The sequence below is a fragment of the Hyla sarda genome, chromosome 5 (genome assembly GCF_029499605.1).
Source record: "Hyla sarda isolate aHylSar1 chromosome 5, aHylSar1.hap1, whole genome shotgun sequence".
NCBI classification, from domain to species: domain Eukaryota; kingdom Metazoa; phylum Chordata; class Amphibia; order Anura; family Hylidae; genus Hyla; species Hyla sarda.
This window is the reverse complement of record NC_079193.1, coordinates 196,358,062-196,371,564: the sequence shown is the minus strand read 5'-3', so window position 1 is coordinate 196,371,564 and position 13,503 is coordinate 196,358,062. Positions and strand designations below refer to the sequence as shown.

The 13,503-nt window shown below is 40.3% G+C and overlaps 1 protein-coding gene across 3 annotated transcripts in view; it reads left to right on the top strand.

Moving 5' to 3' along the window:
• CDH12 (cadherin 12) overlaps positions 1 to 13,503 on the top strand; it is an 863,358-nt gene that overhangs the window by 663,377 nt on the left and 186,478 nt on the right. For all 3 annotated transcript variants that reach the window (XM_056520962.1, XM_056520961.1, XM_056520960.1), the window contains one exon: positions 11,774 to 12,068. In XM_056520962.1, coding sequence (XP_056376937.1) covers positions 11,774 to 12,068 — 295 coding nt within the window. The remainder of the gene's footprint in view (positions 1 to 11,773; positions 12,069 to 13,503) is intronic.

The following is a 13,503-nucleotide window of genomic DNA, read 5'->3' as shown; positions in this document are numbered from 1 at the left end:
GGACATTAAAAAGATTGCAGCAAGGAAGCCGTTGATAGCTTATAAAAAAACAAAACCTTAAGTGATCTGCTCAAAAGTAACGAAAATGCCATAAAAAAGAAAAAAGAAGAAACGTAGTTAAGTAGTGAAGCTCCAAAAGGGAACTATCCCTGCAACAGTTGCAACTTCTGCAGATGTAATACTCGATGCAAAAGTATGTGTCTAGGCGCTTATATACACACAGTGAATTTTTTAATTACTTGTAGATCAAAGTTCGTGGTGTACGTCATTTTTGCTCGTGCAGTTTCTTCTACATTGGTAAAACGATTAGACAGCTTTTTAACTGTATCAGAGAACATATGTACTCCCTGCGGCCCCGAAAGGGAGCGCCCCATCTTATAAACCATGTAGTTGAATCTCACGGTGCGAATCCTGATGTATTAACCTTTGCAGGTATTGAAAAAGTGGAGTCTAAACCAGGTATTTCCTTAGATAAGTTTCTCTTACAAAGAGAAACCTATTGAATTTTGAAAACTGATGCTTGCGGTCCTTTGGGCCTTAATGATAAGGTCGATTTGGCCCCTTGTTTTTAATTTTTGCACTTTAATATTTTTTATTACCTTGTGTTATGGGTTGGTCAGTACCGAGCCTGGTTGCCACCCACCCATTACATCACCATGCACGTAGCCACTGTTGACAGGTCCAGGTGTATTGTTACCTGCACTTAAGGCTTCCGTGCCTCATTCTGCATTAGAGGCCCGAAGAAGGCCCGAGAAACGGTTCCGTTGCCTACTTTGTACTCCCCGTAATCTGTCTCTCTCCTGTTTGTTGCATGTGAGTATGCCGTAAATAAAGAAGGATCTCACAAGAACCAGCGTGGTGATTTGCCGACTTTTTTCCATTCTTTCTTCTATCAAGATAATTTACAAATATGTTTAACTTTTTGGCACCAGTTGATTTGGAAAAATTTGTTTCCTCCGAAGTACACCCTTTAAAAATCTTGTGATATACATACAACAAATGATAAGATCCAAGCATGGCAACTCTGAGTGCATCACCTATCAAAGTGACAGTGTATTCCAGAATGATGAAGCAATTTCTCCCATATTAGAGCATTTATCACCTATCAGTTATGTATTTAAATTGAATTTACTGCTTGTCAGTTAGGTTAGCATGATAAATTATTTTCTATGCAGGGGAATATAACTTTCAAGTATAAAGCCATGCATTAAATACCAAATAAAAAGCCTATTTGGAGAAAATAACATCTCTTCCCAAGTCTTGCTCACAAAAGTAATTGAAAAAGGAAAGTTTATTGCTATTTTTATGTCTTTTTATTATTAAAATAAATGTTGTAAAATCTTTGCGTGAAATGTAAAACTTATAAATGATCCTACATTTGTGTTCTCCATTCACCAAGTCCTCTGAAAATTGTACATGGTGGTAATAATATTAGGATTATTTTAACAAGGTTTAGCTAAGGATGGCACATGAGTGAATAAAGATAAGGACAAAGATATGTATTGACAAAATTAAAAACTATACTATTTAATATGTACAATGCATCTGGAAAATCTTCAAACCCTTTTACTTTTTTCAAATGTAATACCCTATAATGATAATGGAAATGTTTTTGCTTATTTATTGAATTACATTACAATATTGCATTGACAAAACTATTCAGGCCCTTTACTCGGTACTCAGACGACAGCAATAACAGCCTCTGGTCTTCTCGGCTTTGATGCCACATCCAGATTTGGGGATTTTCTGCCATTCTTTTCTGCAGACCCTCTCAAGCTCTGTCAGCTTGTATGGGGATCATTTGTGGAAGCCATTTCCATGTCTCTCTAGAGATGTTCAATTGGATTCAAGTCAGGGATCTGGCTGGGCCACTCAAGGACATTCACAAATATATCTCAAATCCACTCCTGTGTTGTCTTAGCTGTGTGCTTCTGATCATTGTCTTGTTGGAAGGAAAATCCGTGGCCCAGTCTGAGATCCAGACCACTCTGAATCAGATTTTCATTAAATATTACCTGTCACTAAATAGACTTTTCTAAACTAACTCAGGCTATGTTCCCTAACTAGAATTAACACCCCCCCCCACCCTTACATTTTTTTAAGAGCTTTAACCCCTTATGGACTCAGGGTTTTTCCGTTTTCGCACTTTCGTTTTTTCCTCGTTACCTTTTAAAAATCATAACCCTCTCAATTTTCCACCTAAAAATTTATATTATGGCTTATTTTTTGTGTCACCAATTCTAATTTCCAGTGACATTAGTCATTTTACCCAAAAATTCACGGCGAAACGGAAAAAAAAATCATTGTGTGACAAAATCGAAGAAAAAACACCATTTTGTAACTTTTGGGAGCTTCCGTTTCTACGCAGTACATATTTCGGTAAAAATGACACCTTATCATTATTCTGTAGGTCCATAAGGTTAAAATGATACCCTACTTATATAGGTTGGATATTGTCGTACTTCTGGAAAAAATCATAACTACATGCAGGAAAATTTATACGTTTAAAAATGTCATCTTCTGACTCCTATAACTTTTTTATTTTTCCATTTACAGGGCAGTATGAGGGCTCATTTTTTGTGCCGTGATCTGAAGTTTTTAACGGTATGATTTTTGTTTTGATCAGACTTTTTGATCATTTGTAATGGTATCAAAAGTGATCAAAATACGCTTTTTTGGACTTTGGAATTTTTTTGCGCGTACACCATTGACCGTGCGGTTTAATTAATTATATATTTTTATAGTTTGGACATTTACGCACGCGGCGATACCACATATGTTTATTTTTTTTTTTATTTACACTGTTTTATTTTTTTTTATGGGAAAAGGGGGGTGATTCAAACTTTTATTAGGGAAGGGGTTAAATGACCTTTATTAACACTTTTTTGTAACCTTTTTTGCAGTGTCCCTGTGGGACCTATAACACTGCACACACTGATCTCCTATGCTGATCACTGGCGTGTATTAACACGCCTGTGATCAGCGTTATCGGCGCTTGACTGCTCCTGCCTGGATCTCAGGCACGGAGCAGTCATTCATCGATCGGACACCGAGGAGGCAGATAAGGGCCCTCCCGGTGTCCTGTAAGCTGTTCGGGATGCCGCAATTTCACCACGGCGGTCCCAAACAACCCGACTGACTAGCCGGGATACTCTCACTTTCGCTTTAGAAGCGGCGGTCAGCATTGACCGCCGCTTCTAAAGGGTTAATACCACACATTGCCGCGATGTGTGGTATTGGCCGCGGGTCCCGGCCGTTGATGAGCGACCCCGCTTCATATCGCGGGAGCCGGCGCAGGATGTAAATATACGTCCTGTGTCGTTAAGGGGTTAAAAAGCTCTGTATCTTACTATCTTACCTATCTTCTTGCTCACATAGTGTTAGCTGCCAGCAGGAGGATGTGGGGGGACGGGGGGACCGCTTCTCACTTCACTCTGGAGTCTGGACAGAGGAGGAGCAGGGGAGCTTGCAGCTGAAGTCCATCCGGGAGAAGGTGAGACCATTCTGTTACCTGTCTCCAGCAACCGGCCATGTCCGGAGCTGCTGCGGGCACAGCGCTTGCTTCTGCCTGTCTGATTGTGCTCCTTACGTGTGCCAGATGCAGTCTGGGATTTCGGACTCATGCCAGGCCAGCATGAATCTGAAATCTATCAGAGAATAGCTGATGGCCTATGTAGGGAGACCCCTAGTGATGAAATTAGACATCTAAATGTACATTTTTTTAAACAAAATATATTTAGGAACTTGTTGGGTAAGGGTCAATGTGCAACCTATTAAAACTTTTTCAATGACAGGTACTCTTTAAGAATATGTCTACACTTTACTCCATTTGGCTTTTCCTTAACCCCAAAGTGTTTGTGTCCCAGCCTTTCCTCATCCTGTCATCACTAATATTCACTGTAGGGATGACATAGAGCAAGTCAAAAAATGGCTGCTTATAGCAAGATATGACACTAAAAATTAAGACCAAAAAGTTCAATCTTGTTTTGATAAAGCGCGAGAATCTTGATGTCACGGTCTAAGAGTCCTTTAGTTACATTTTGCAAAGTTTAGTAGAGACTTCTTGATGACCACTCAGCCACAAAGCCCAGATTGGTGGAGTACTACAGTGATGGTTGAGCTTCTGGAAGTTTCTCCCATCTGTACACAGCATCTTTGGAGTGACTATTGTGTTCTTGGTGTCTCTTACTTTTCCCCCAATGACTTAGTTTGGTGGAGCAGTCAGCTTTAGAAAAAGTCCTATTTGTTCCAAAAGTCTCTGAGCTCTACTGGCAATTAATTCTGCTTCATTGCTTGTTTTTTGCTGATTTACATTATCAGCTGTGAGACCTTATACAGACAGGCAGAAAGGAAAAAACAGGCTCCAACTGAGGGCGCTATTCCTTATAGCATATATTGAGTAAATGCAATAAATAAAATTAAAAGTTTTAAAATGAAGAATAAAAAAATGGATGGCTCAGTGGATAAAGCAGAACTTAGACTTTATTTGCATAAAAGTAGTCTGCATGTACATCCATGGGCAACGCAAGACACCTTTCGGGTATGATATTACCCTTTCTCAATTGCAGATGTACAGTATGTCTAGGAGACGGCTCTTATTTATAGTTAAAAAGACCGCCAAAAGACAAACAGAAAGGGAGGGGGCAATTGGCCCGACATAGTACATGAATATTTAAAACCAAATATGGACCCCACTAAGCACAAATACATAATAAATTACAGCAGTGCAAAGATACAAGGAGAAAAAGTTAAAAATTCTAGAAATTTACAGAGGGTTATATAAGTAAAACCATGAGGTTATATAATGTCACCCGGATGTTGATAGCCCGAGTTCCTGCATTGACTCCGTAGAGTGGAATTTTTTGTATATTTTATATCAGATACTATTTTATTACTATTTTTTAAATACAGGATCACTTGAAGTTGTTAGTGCTAATATCTTTAACATGTAATAGCAATTTAATGCTACAACGTGCCCTATTCAAGGGATTCAGAAGCAATAGCTATATTGCTGTTACCACTGTTTTTTATGAATGGAGTGAGAAGAGGAAGTAGTTCAATGATGTCAGGGGATCGGTTACTAGGACGACACAGTACTGGATTATGTGAATGAAAACAAAATGACGGAGTAGATGGTAACATAGCAAGGGCTGCCATTCCTAAACAGACCACCCCGTTACCAGGGGTTATGTGATCGTTATCTGCATCCATCAGGTGAGAGTCTCCCAGAAAGCTGCTCAGCTATCTCCTGTTCACTCGCAGGATTATACGAGGCGCTGCCCTCCTTTTTTCTTTTTATCCCTCTCCTTATACAGACAGGGCTGTGTCTTTCAAAATCCTGTCCAATCATCTGTATTTAGGACAGGTGACTCCAATTATCTTGAAACATCTCAAAGATGATCAAGAAAAATTGGAGCAGCGCAGAGATAAATTTCATGTGCCATAGCAAAAGGTCTAAATATTTAGGTCCATGCTAAATTTTTGTTTTCTCGTTTTTCCCGTGCTGTCATGATACAATCCTTTTTTGCATTTATAGTTGATCTCTCTAACATGATGTGCAATGGGACTTAGTACACTCCTAGTATTATCATTTTAGCTACAACCATTAAAGAGGTTATCCAGGATTTTTAAAAAAGAAAGAAAAAAACTCTGCTTTCTTGCAAAAACAGTGCCACTCTTTTCCACAGGTTGTCTATGGTACTGCAGCTCGGCTCCATTGAAGTAAATAAGGCTGAGCTGCAGTACTACACACAAACTGTGGACAGGAGTGGTGCTGCTTTTGCAAAAAAGAAGTAGCTCTTTTCTAATGCTGGACAACATCATTAAAAACAAATATATTACTTTTTTAAATGTATAATTTTCTCCTTCTATCCCTCTAAACTCATCCATCACTTTAAAATAACTGTTAAAGGGGTACTGCAGTGGATTTTTTTTTTAAATCAACTGAGGTTAGAAAAGTTAAACAGATTGGTAAATTACTTCTATTTAATCTGTTGGGGATGGAGGGCGTACAGGTGCGCCCTCACATCCTGGTACTTAAGGACAGAGGGTGTACCTGTACACCCTCCGTATTTCCGATCATCACTGCTCGCCAGACGGTGATCTGACCGGGATGACTGCTGATATCTATCAGCAGGCATCCCGTGGCAATGCCTAGGGGGTGGTCCTGAGACCCCCCATGTCGGCGATCGCCAATCAATTCAGACTGGCGATTTGCGGCGATTCCGGGCCAATCGAGTCACTGGTGACCTGATTGCCCGGAAAATAACAGTGATCATGCTAAAGGATAGGAGCGAGGTGGCAGTGGTGCCGCCTCCTCCTATGCCCTGCTATTGGTCGGTCAGGTCTAACCGATCAATGGCAGTTGGGGGCGGGGGTTAAAGTTAATTTCCCCCGCTCTGCCCACCGATTGAAGTCCGGGCAGAGCGGGGGGAACAAGTGCGGCAACGGGGGGAGCATGGCCGGCTTACCGGCAGAGCAGCGGCGGTGGCGGCATGGAGCAGCGGCGGCCGCAGAGATATCGTGCGCGGCAGGAGAAATGCGGCCGGAAAGTGCAGTGGTGGAGGAGGCTGCAGTGAAGATTGCTGGTAAGTGATCTTCACTGTGGCATTCAAAAAGTTTCAAAACTACAACTCCCAGCATGCCCAGACAGCCAAAGGCTGTTTGGGAATGCTGGGAGTTGTAGTTTTGCAACATCGTGAGGGCCACAGTTTGAAGACGACTGTGTAGTGGTCTCCAAACTGTGGTCCTCCAGATGTTGCAAAACTTTTAGCATGCACTGACTGTCTGGGCATGCTGGGAGTTGTAGTTTTGCAACATCTGAATGGCACAGTTTGGAGACCACTATACGGTGGTCTCCAAACGGTAGCCCTCCAGATGTTGCAAAACTACAATTCTTAGCATGTCCAGACAGCCAGGGATGATGGGCGGTGTAGGTTCTGCCTTATTAATAATTATTAATAAGTCTAATCGAGTTGGTGTGTTTCGTTAGTGTTCTTTTTTTTTTTTTTTTCTTTTTTTGCATGCTGTTTTTGTATTTTAATATGATCTAAATTAAAGCCTGGAATTTTATCTGAGTTGGGAGCTGGAAATTCTGTACTTTTGTCTGCTATCATACCACCTGGGGACCCAGCCCCAGAGTTACATTCCCGAGCTTCCATGAGGAGAGGTTGTGCTGGACACCGGGACTCATATAACAGTGAGTGAGCTAATCTTCATATGTTTTGTTACATTTACTACATTTGCACCCCCTTACACTCTTCTACCTCCCCCCCCCCAATAAAAATGAAAAACATCTCATACGGCAGTGTTGCCTAAACAGAGCCTCCAGCTGTTGCAAAACAACAACTCCCAGTATTGCCGGACATCCATTGAATGTCCTGGCAGGCTGGGAGTTTTGCAACAGCTGGGGCACTCTGTTTGGGAAACACTGCCATAGGGATTTGGTGGAGTGCCATCCTTGTATCTGGGTCTGCAAATTCCTAATTTAGGCCTCCAATGCACATGGCCCTCACTCAGCACTCTACTCGGGAGAAATTGTGAAACCAATTTTGGGGGGATTTATCTCCTTTTACCCCTTATGAAAAGGAAAAGTTAGGGGCTACACCAGCCTGTTAGTGTAAAAAAATAAAAAAAAATGTACACTAACATGCTGTTGTTGCCCCATACTTTTCATTTTCACAATAGTACTGAAATACCCCATATGTGGACTAGTGATGAGCAGTATTGCCCATATTTGAATTTGCGTCGTTGCTATGCGCTGCGAGACGCAATGACGTCACTCCTCATTGCGCCGCGCCGTGCAGTGCATAGCAATGAAGCAGGGGACGTACACCGGAGGCCTGAAGCAGCGCGGACCCGACCCTGGCAACAGATAATTATACAACCGGGGATGGGGGAGGCAACGAGGCAGCAGCGCCGGCAATGAGTGCCGCTGCCCCTTCTCTCCCCCTGGCTATCGGCGCCACTGCCTCATTGCCGGCGCCACTTCTCTCCCCCTGGCTATCGGCGCCGGCAATGGGGCATCAATAGTCAGGGGGAGAGAACGGGCAGCGGCGCAGATAGCCAGCGGGAGAGAAGCGGCGGCAGCAGGGTTCTGGACCCCAGGAAAGGCCGGAGGAGAGAAGCAGGCAGCGATGGCCTCTCTCCCCCTGCCTTTCCTGGGGGCTTCTGCGGGGTCAGAAACAGTGTATCGGGGTATACACATGCACACACACGCACCCTCATTTTACCAAGGATATTTGGGTAAAAAACTTTTTTTACCCAAATATCCTTGGTAAAATTAGGGTGCGTGTTATAGGCCGGTGCGTGGTATACCCCGATAAATATGGTATGTGGTATTGCAGCATGCATAAATGTCTGAATTATTAAAATTTAATAATTAAACCGCATAGTCAATGGAGTAAACACAAAAAAATGCCAGAGTCCAGAAATGTGCATTTTTTTGTCACTTCACAAAGCAGAAGAAAAAAACATAAAAAGTGATCAAATAGTCAATTAAAAACAAAAATGTTACAGTTAAAAACTACAGATCACAACACAAAAATGAACCCTCATATACAAATTTTCTTATATTTTTTTTTTTTTTTTTTTTACTAGCAAAATAAAACAAAACCTACATAAATTGGGTATTGATGTAATCGTATTGACATACAGAATAAAGACAATGGCCCTGATTTACTAGGAGTGTAGGGTTTTTGTCTGTAATTTTTTTATTTTTTTTTGTCCTCTTCTTTTTTTTGTGTGTTATTTACTAAGATGGCCTTTTTTGGCACACAAGGGCTTCTTTTTGTCGACATCGGAAGGTACAAACAATTGTGAGAATAAACAACAGTGGCTCTTAAGGTCTGTGAAAATCTGAGGCAAGAGACACCACCCCAACAACCAGCCATGCAAAAGCATGACATTTCCAAAGCATTTGCCAAATTCCTGAGAAATTGAGTTGGGCGTAAAATCTGCTCTTTGAACCATAACAATTTTATTTAAGAAATAACACACTTTCACAATTTGGGAATACCATTTGACCATGCATTTTGACACTGAGGCTGCGAGCCATAGAAACAATATTCTACAGAACAGATGGAAGAAAAGGCTAAAAGTGGATTATGTTAGCAATCCTACAAAAAAAGTTGTGCAATAAATATTGAATAAATCACAGATAAAGTAAGAAAGTACTACCATGTAACAATGCAAACATCAAAGTAAACAGTAAATTTTCCCCACATTTAGGGTATAAAAATTTAATATTTGTCCATATATCCCATCAAGTCAGGAATATAAATTCCAATGAAATTAGAGTTAAGTAAACCAGTTTTTAATTTTGGCTTACCCAGTTTATGCATATTGCCCATAAGAACCATGCTGGGGGAAAAACTAACCATTTTACCTGTTTTTACACCAGCCTCTAGCAGGCAGGTTTTCAAAATTCACTCTTCACCACTTTTTTGTCGGGTTTTGGACAAATAAATGGAGTGATTTTTGAAAAATGTCGGGTTACTCCCATTTTTGATAAGCCATGCCCCTTTGTAGGGTTTTCTATAACACTCCGAGTGATTTGTGAGAATGTAGACAATTTATTGTCCAAACATGTCACAAAAAATGTCGCACAGGTGTGCGCCTAAATTTAGTCCACAAAACTTGATAAAAACTGGCAGGTTTGGCTTGGTAATTGAGGCCCAATGTGTCATTTTTGCTGAATTTCTCTTCCAATTTTACCCCAAATCATTTTTTTTCTTTTTTGCTTCACCTTACATTTTGTGGTAACATGAGTGATGTAATTACAAAGTACAATAAGTCCTGCAAACAACAAGCTCTATACATGAAGAATTGATTATAGATTTTAAAAGATGAGGAGGAAGAAATGAAAACACAAAAACTAAGAAAATTGCTGTGTCATTAAGGGGTTGAGCCTTTTGCAGATTCCTATCGACAGTTGACAGATGACCAGGTATTTGAAGTATAACAACTCTTTTAAAATGAAAGGTTAAAAAAATCAGGCACTAAACTCTATTTGTTGCTTGGCTCATTTTACTTTAGTAATTAAATATATGTACTGTTGAAAATGTAGAAAGAAGAAATAAAGATTCTGCAGGTAAACTAGTGTAGTGAGCAAATTACAGGAATTACATTAATCTGCTCAGCAAATTAGTTTCCAACACATACATATGCTAATGCCATTGCCACTGATATAGAAAGGGCTATTCAGAATAGAAGAATATAGCAGAAGAAATATATTTAGACCTTCTGTCCTCTCATAAACCTTGTGAAACCAGGTTCTTGCTTAAATTATCACAGCTATTATACAAATAAAAGCAATTCTGTTTGCATTTAATTAATCAGACCAGGTAATGCAAGTGATAAGTTAATTGTTATAGAATGTATTGCATGTTTCATCCTACAGTATACCTATTAATAAAATAAAAAGAAGCTTAAAGGGGTACTCCACCCATAGATATCTTATCCCCTATCCAAAGGATAGGGGATAAGATGTCTGATCACGGGGGTCCCGCCGCTGGGGACCCCCGCAATATAGCATGCAGCACCCACCTGTTTCTTGTCCTGAAGCGCATGAGGGTCTGGGTCCCGTCCATGGGAACAGAAGTTTGTGACGCCACGACTCCGCCCCTGTGTGACATCACGCCCCGTCCCCTCAATGGAACTCTATGGGAGGGGGCGCCCCCTCCCGTAGACTTCCATAGACTTGCATTGAGGGGACGGGGCATGATGTCACACAGGGGCGGAGTCATGATGTCACGAACTTCTGTTCCCATGGACGGGACCCAGACCCTCCAGTGCTTCCGGAAAAAAGAAACAGGTGGGTGCCTCATGCTATATTGTGGGGGTCCCCAGTGGCGGGACTCCCATGATCAGACATCTCATCCCCTATCCTTTTGGATAAGGGATGAGATGTCTAGGGGTGGAGTAACCCTTTAAAGGGGTACTCCGGTAGAAAACAATTTTCTTTTTTTGAAATCAACTGGTGTCAAAAAGTTTAACAGATTTGTAAATTACTTCTATTTCAAAATCTTTATCCTTTCAGTACTTATCAGCTGCTTTATGCCCCACAGGAAGTTGTATTTGTATTGTATTTTTTTCTGGAGTTCTTTTCAGACTGACCACAGTGCTCTTTGCTGACACTTCTGTCCATATCAGTAACTGTCCGGAGCAGGATAGGTTTACTATGGGGATTTGCTTGTACTCTGGACAGTTCCTTACATGGACAGAGGTGTCAGCAGAGAGCACTGTGGTCAGACTGAAAAATATTTCAGAAAGAAATATGACTCCCTGAGGAGCATATATCAGTTGATAACTACTGGAAGGATTAAGATTTTTAAATAGAAGTAATTTACAATTTTTTTTTTACTTCCTGGCGCCAGTTGATTCAAACAAAAAAAAATGTTTTCCACCGGAGAACCCCTATTTTTACATATAGCATATGTAACCCTCTGGCATGCATTGTGTTTAATTATCCATTGTGTAAAACATGAATCACATGATCAGTGGTAGGTATAAAGCAAGGGACTCTATTTCTGCAGAGTGTAAAGGACTATGACAAAGCATTGCAGACCATCGTCTCTACTTTAATCTCAATAAAGGTCTATTTTCATGGAAGAGTTAACTGTTACACTGTATATGCCAGAATCTGTGTTTATAGTTTCAACAATTAAACTCTGGTGTTGATAAGCGTATAATATCAAGGAGGCTTTGGTAACAAATACATCATCTTGTCAGACAGGCTATTAAACAGCCGACCTCTTTCCTTTGTGTTTTATAGCTTCACTCTGATTTGGACAAGGGTATTGGATCAGTGAAATATACCCTCTTAGGTGATGGAGCTGGAACAGTTTTCACAATTGATGACACTACAGGTGACATCCATGCTATTAGAAGTCTGGACAGAGAAGAAAAACCATTCTACACACTGCGCGCTCAAGCTGTGGATATAGTTACTGGGAAACCAGTGGAGCCAGAATCGGAATTCATTATCAAAGTTCAGGACATTAATGATAATGAACCAAAGTTTTTGGACGGCCCATATGTCGCCAGTGTTCCTGAAATGTCTCCAGTCGGTGAGTAATGAAAAAAAATAATAGAGAACTATGTATATGGCCTGCATTGAGCTTTATTATAATAACAATTATCACAATGAAATTATATTTTATGAGTAAAGGGGGAAAAAATCCAACTTTGCACAGAAAGTTTAAAAAAAATTCTAGAAAAAGAGGTGTGGCTGGTATATATATATATATATATATATATATATATATATATATATATATATATATTTTTATATACTAATAAATGGCATGAACCATTATTTTGGCATAAAAATGAGTGCGAGTCAAGAGGCTTCAAAAGGAAGAGTAAAGTATCTAAAATGTCCAGCAAATGCCCCAATTTTATTACATAATATGCACATTTCTTAGAGATTTTGTCTGTCTGATCTAGTTTTACGTCCACTTTAGCACAGTAATAGCAAATCAGGGCAACTAGTTAAAAAAAAAAACAAAAAAAAAACTTTCTTTATATTAAAGTGCCCTCGTCATTTAATAAAAAACTTTTTTTTTTTTTTGCATGTTACAGAAAGGGTCTCAAACTGTCGCCCTCCAGGAGCTGCAAAACTTCAACTCCCAGCATGCCAGGACAGCCGTTGGCTGTCCGGGCATGCTGGGAGTTGAAGTTTTGCAGCATTTGGAGGACCACAGTTTGAGACCTCTGTGTTACAGAGATACGTAAAAAAAATGTGATTGGTCGGGTTTTGGGTGTTTAGGCCCCCACCAATCACTAGAATAAGTCAGGAGAAGTGCCCGGCTGAGTATTTCTCTCCCCATCTTGCAACATTTTCAATCTCACTGCAGGAGACGTACCCAGAACATCCGACCAATCAAAATGTTTGACATGTCTGAGAAGTTTTTTTTCCAATGACAGGGACACTTTAAGAAAAGAAATTGTTAACAGAACACGCTCTCTTGGAATTATAATATTTGTATAAAGCCCTGTTAACTGGACTAGTCCTTCGGTACAGTACAACCCCTAAAGTCCCCAAAAATCAAACAAATAAACCAAAAAAAAAAGTCAAGCCATAAATGGGCACTCCAATGGAAAACATTTTATTTTAAATCAACTGATGCCAGAAAGTTAAACAGATCTGTAAATCCCTTCTATTAAAAATCTTGATCCTTCCAGTACTTATTGGCTGCTGTATACTACAGAGGAAGTTATTTTCTTTTTGAATTTCTTTTCTGTCTGACCACAGTGCACTCTGCTGACACCCCTGACCATGTCAGGAACTGTCCAGAGCAGGGTAGGTTTGCTATGGGTATTTGCTCCTGCTCTGGACAATTCCTAACATGGACAGAGGTGTCAGCAGAGAGCACTATGGTCAGAAAGAAAGGAACAACTTCCTCTGTAGTATACAGCAGCTGATAAGTACTGGAAGGATTAAGATTTTGACAAATCTGTAATTTACAAATCTGTTTAACTTTCTGGCAACAGTTGATAAAA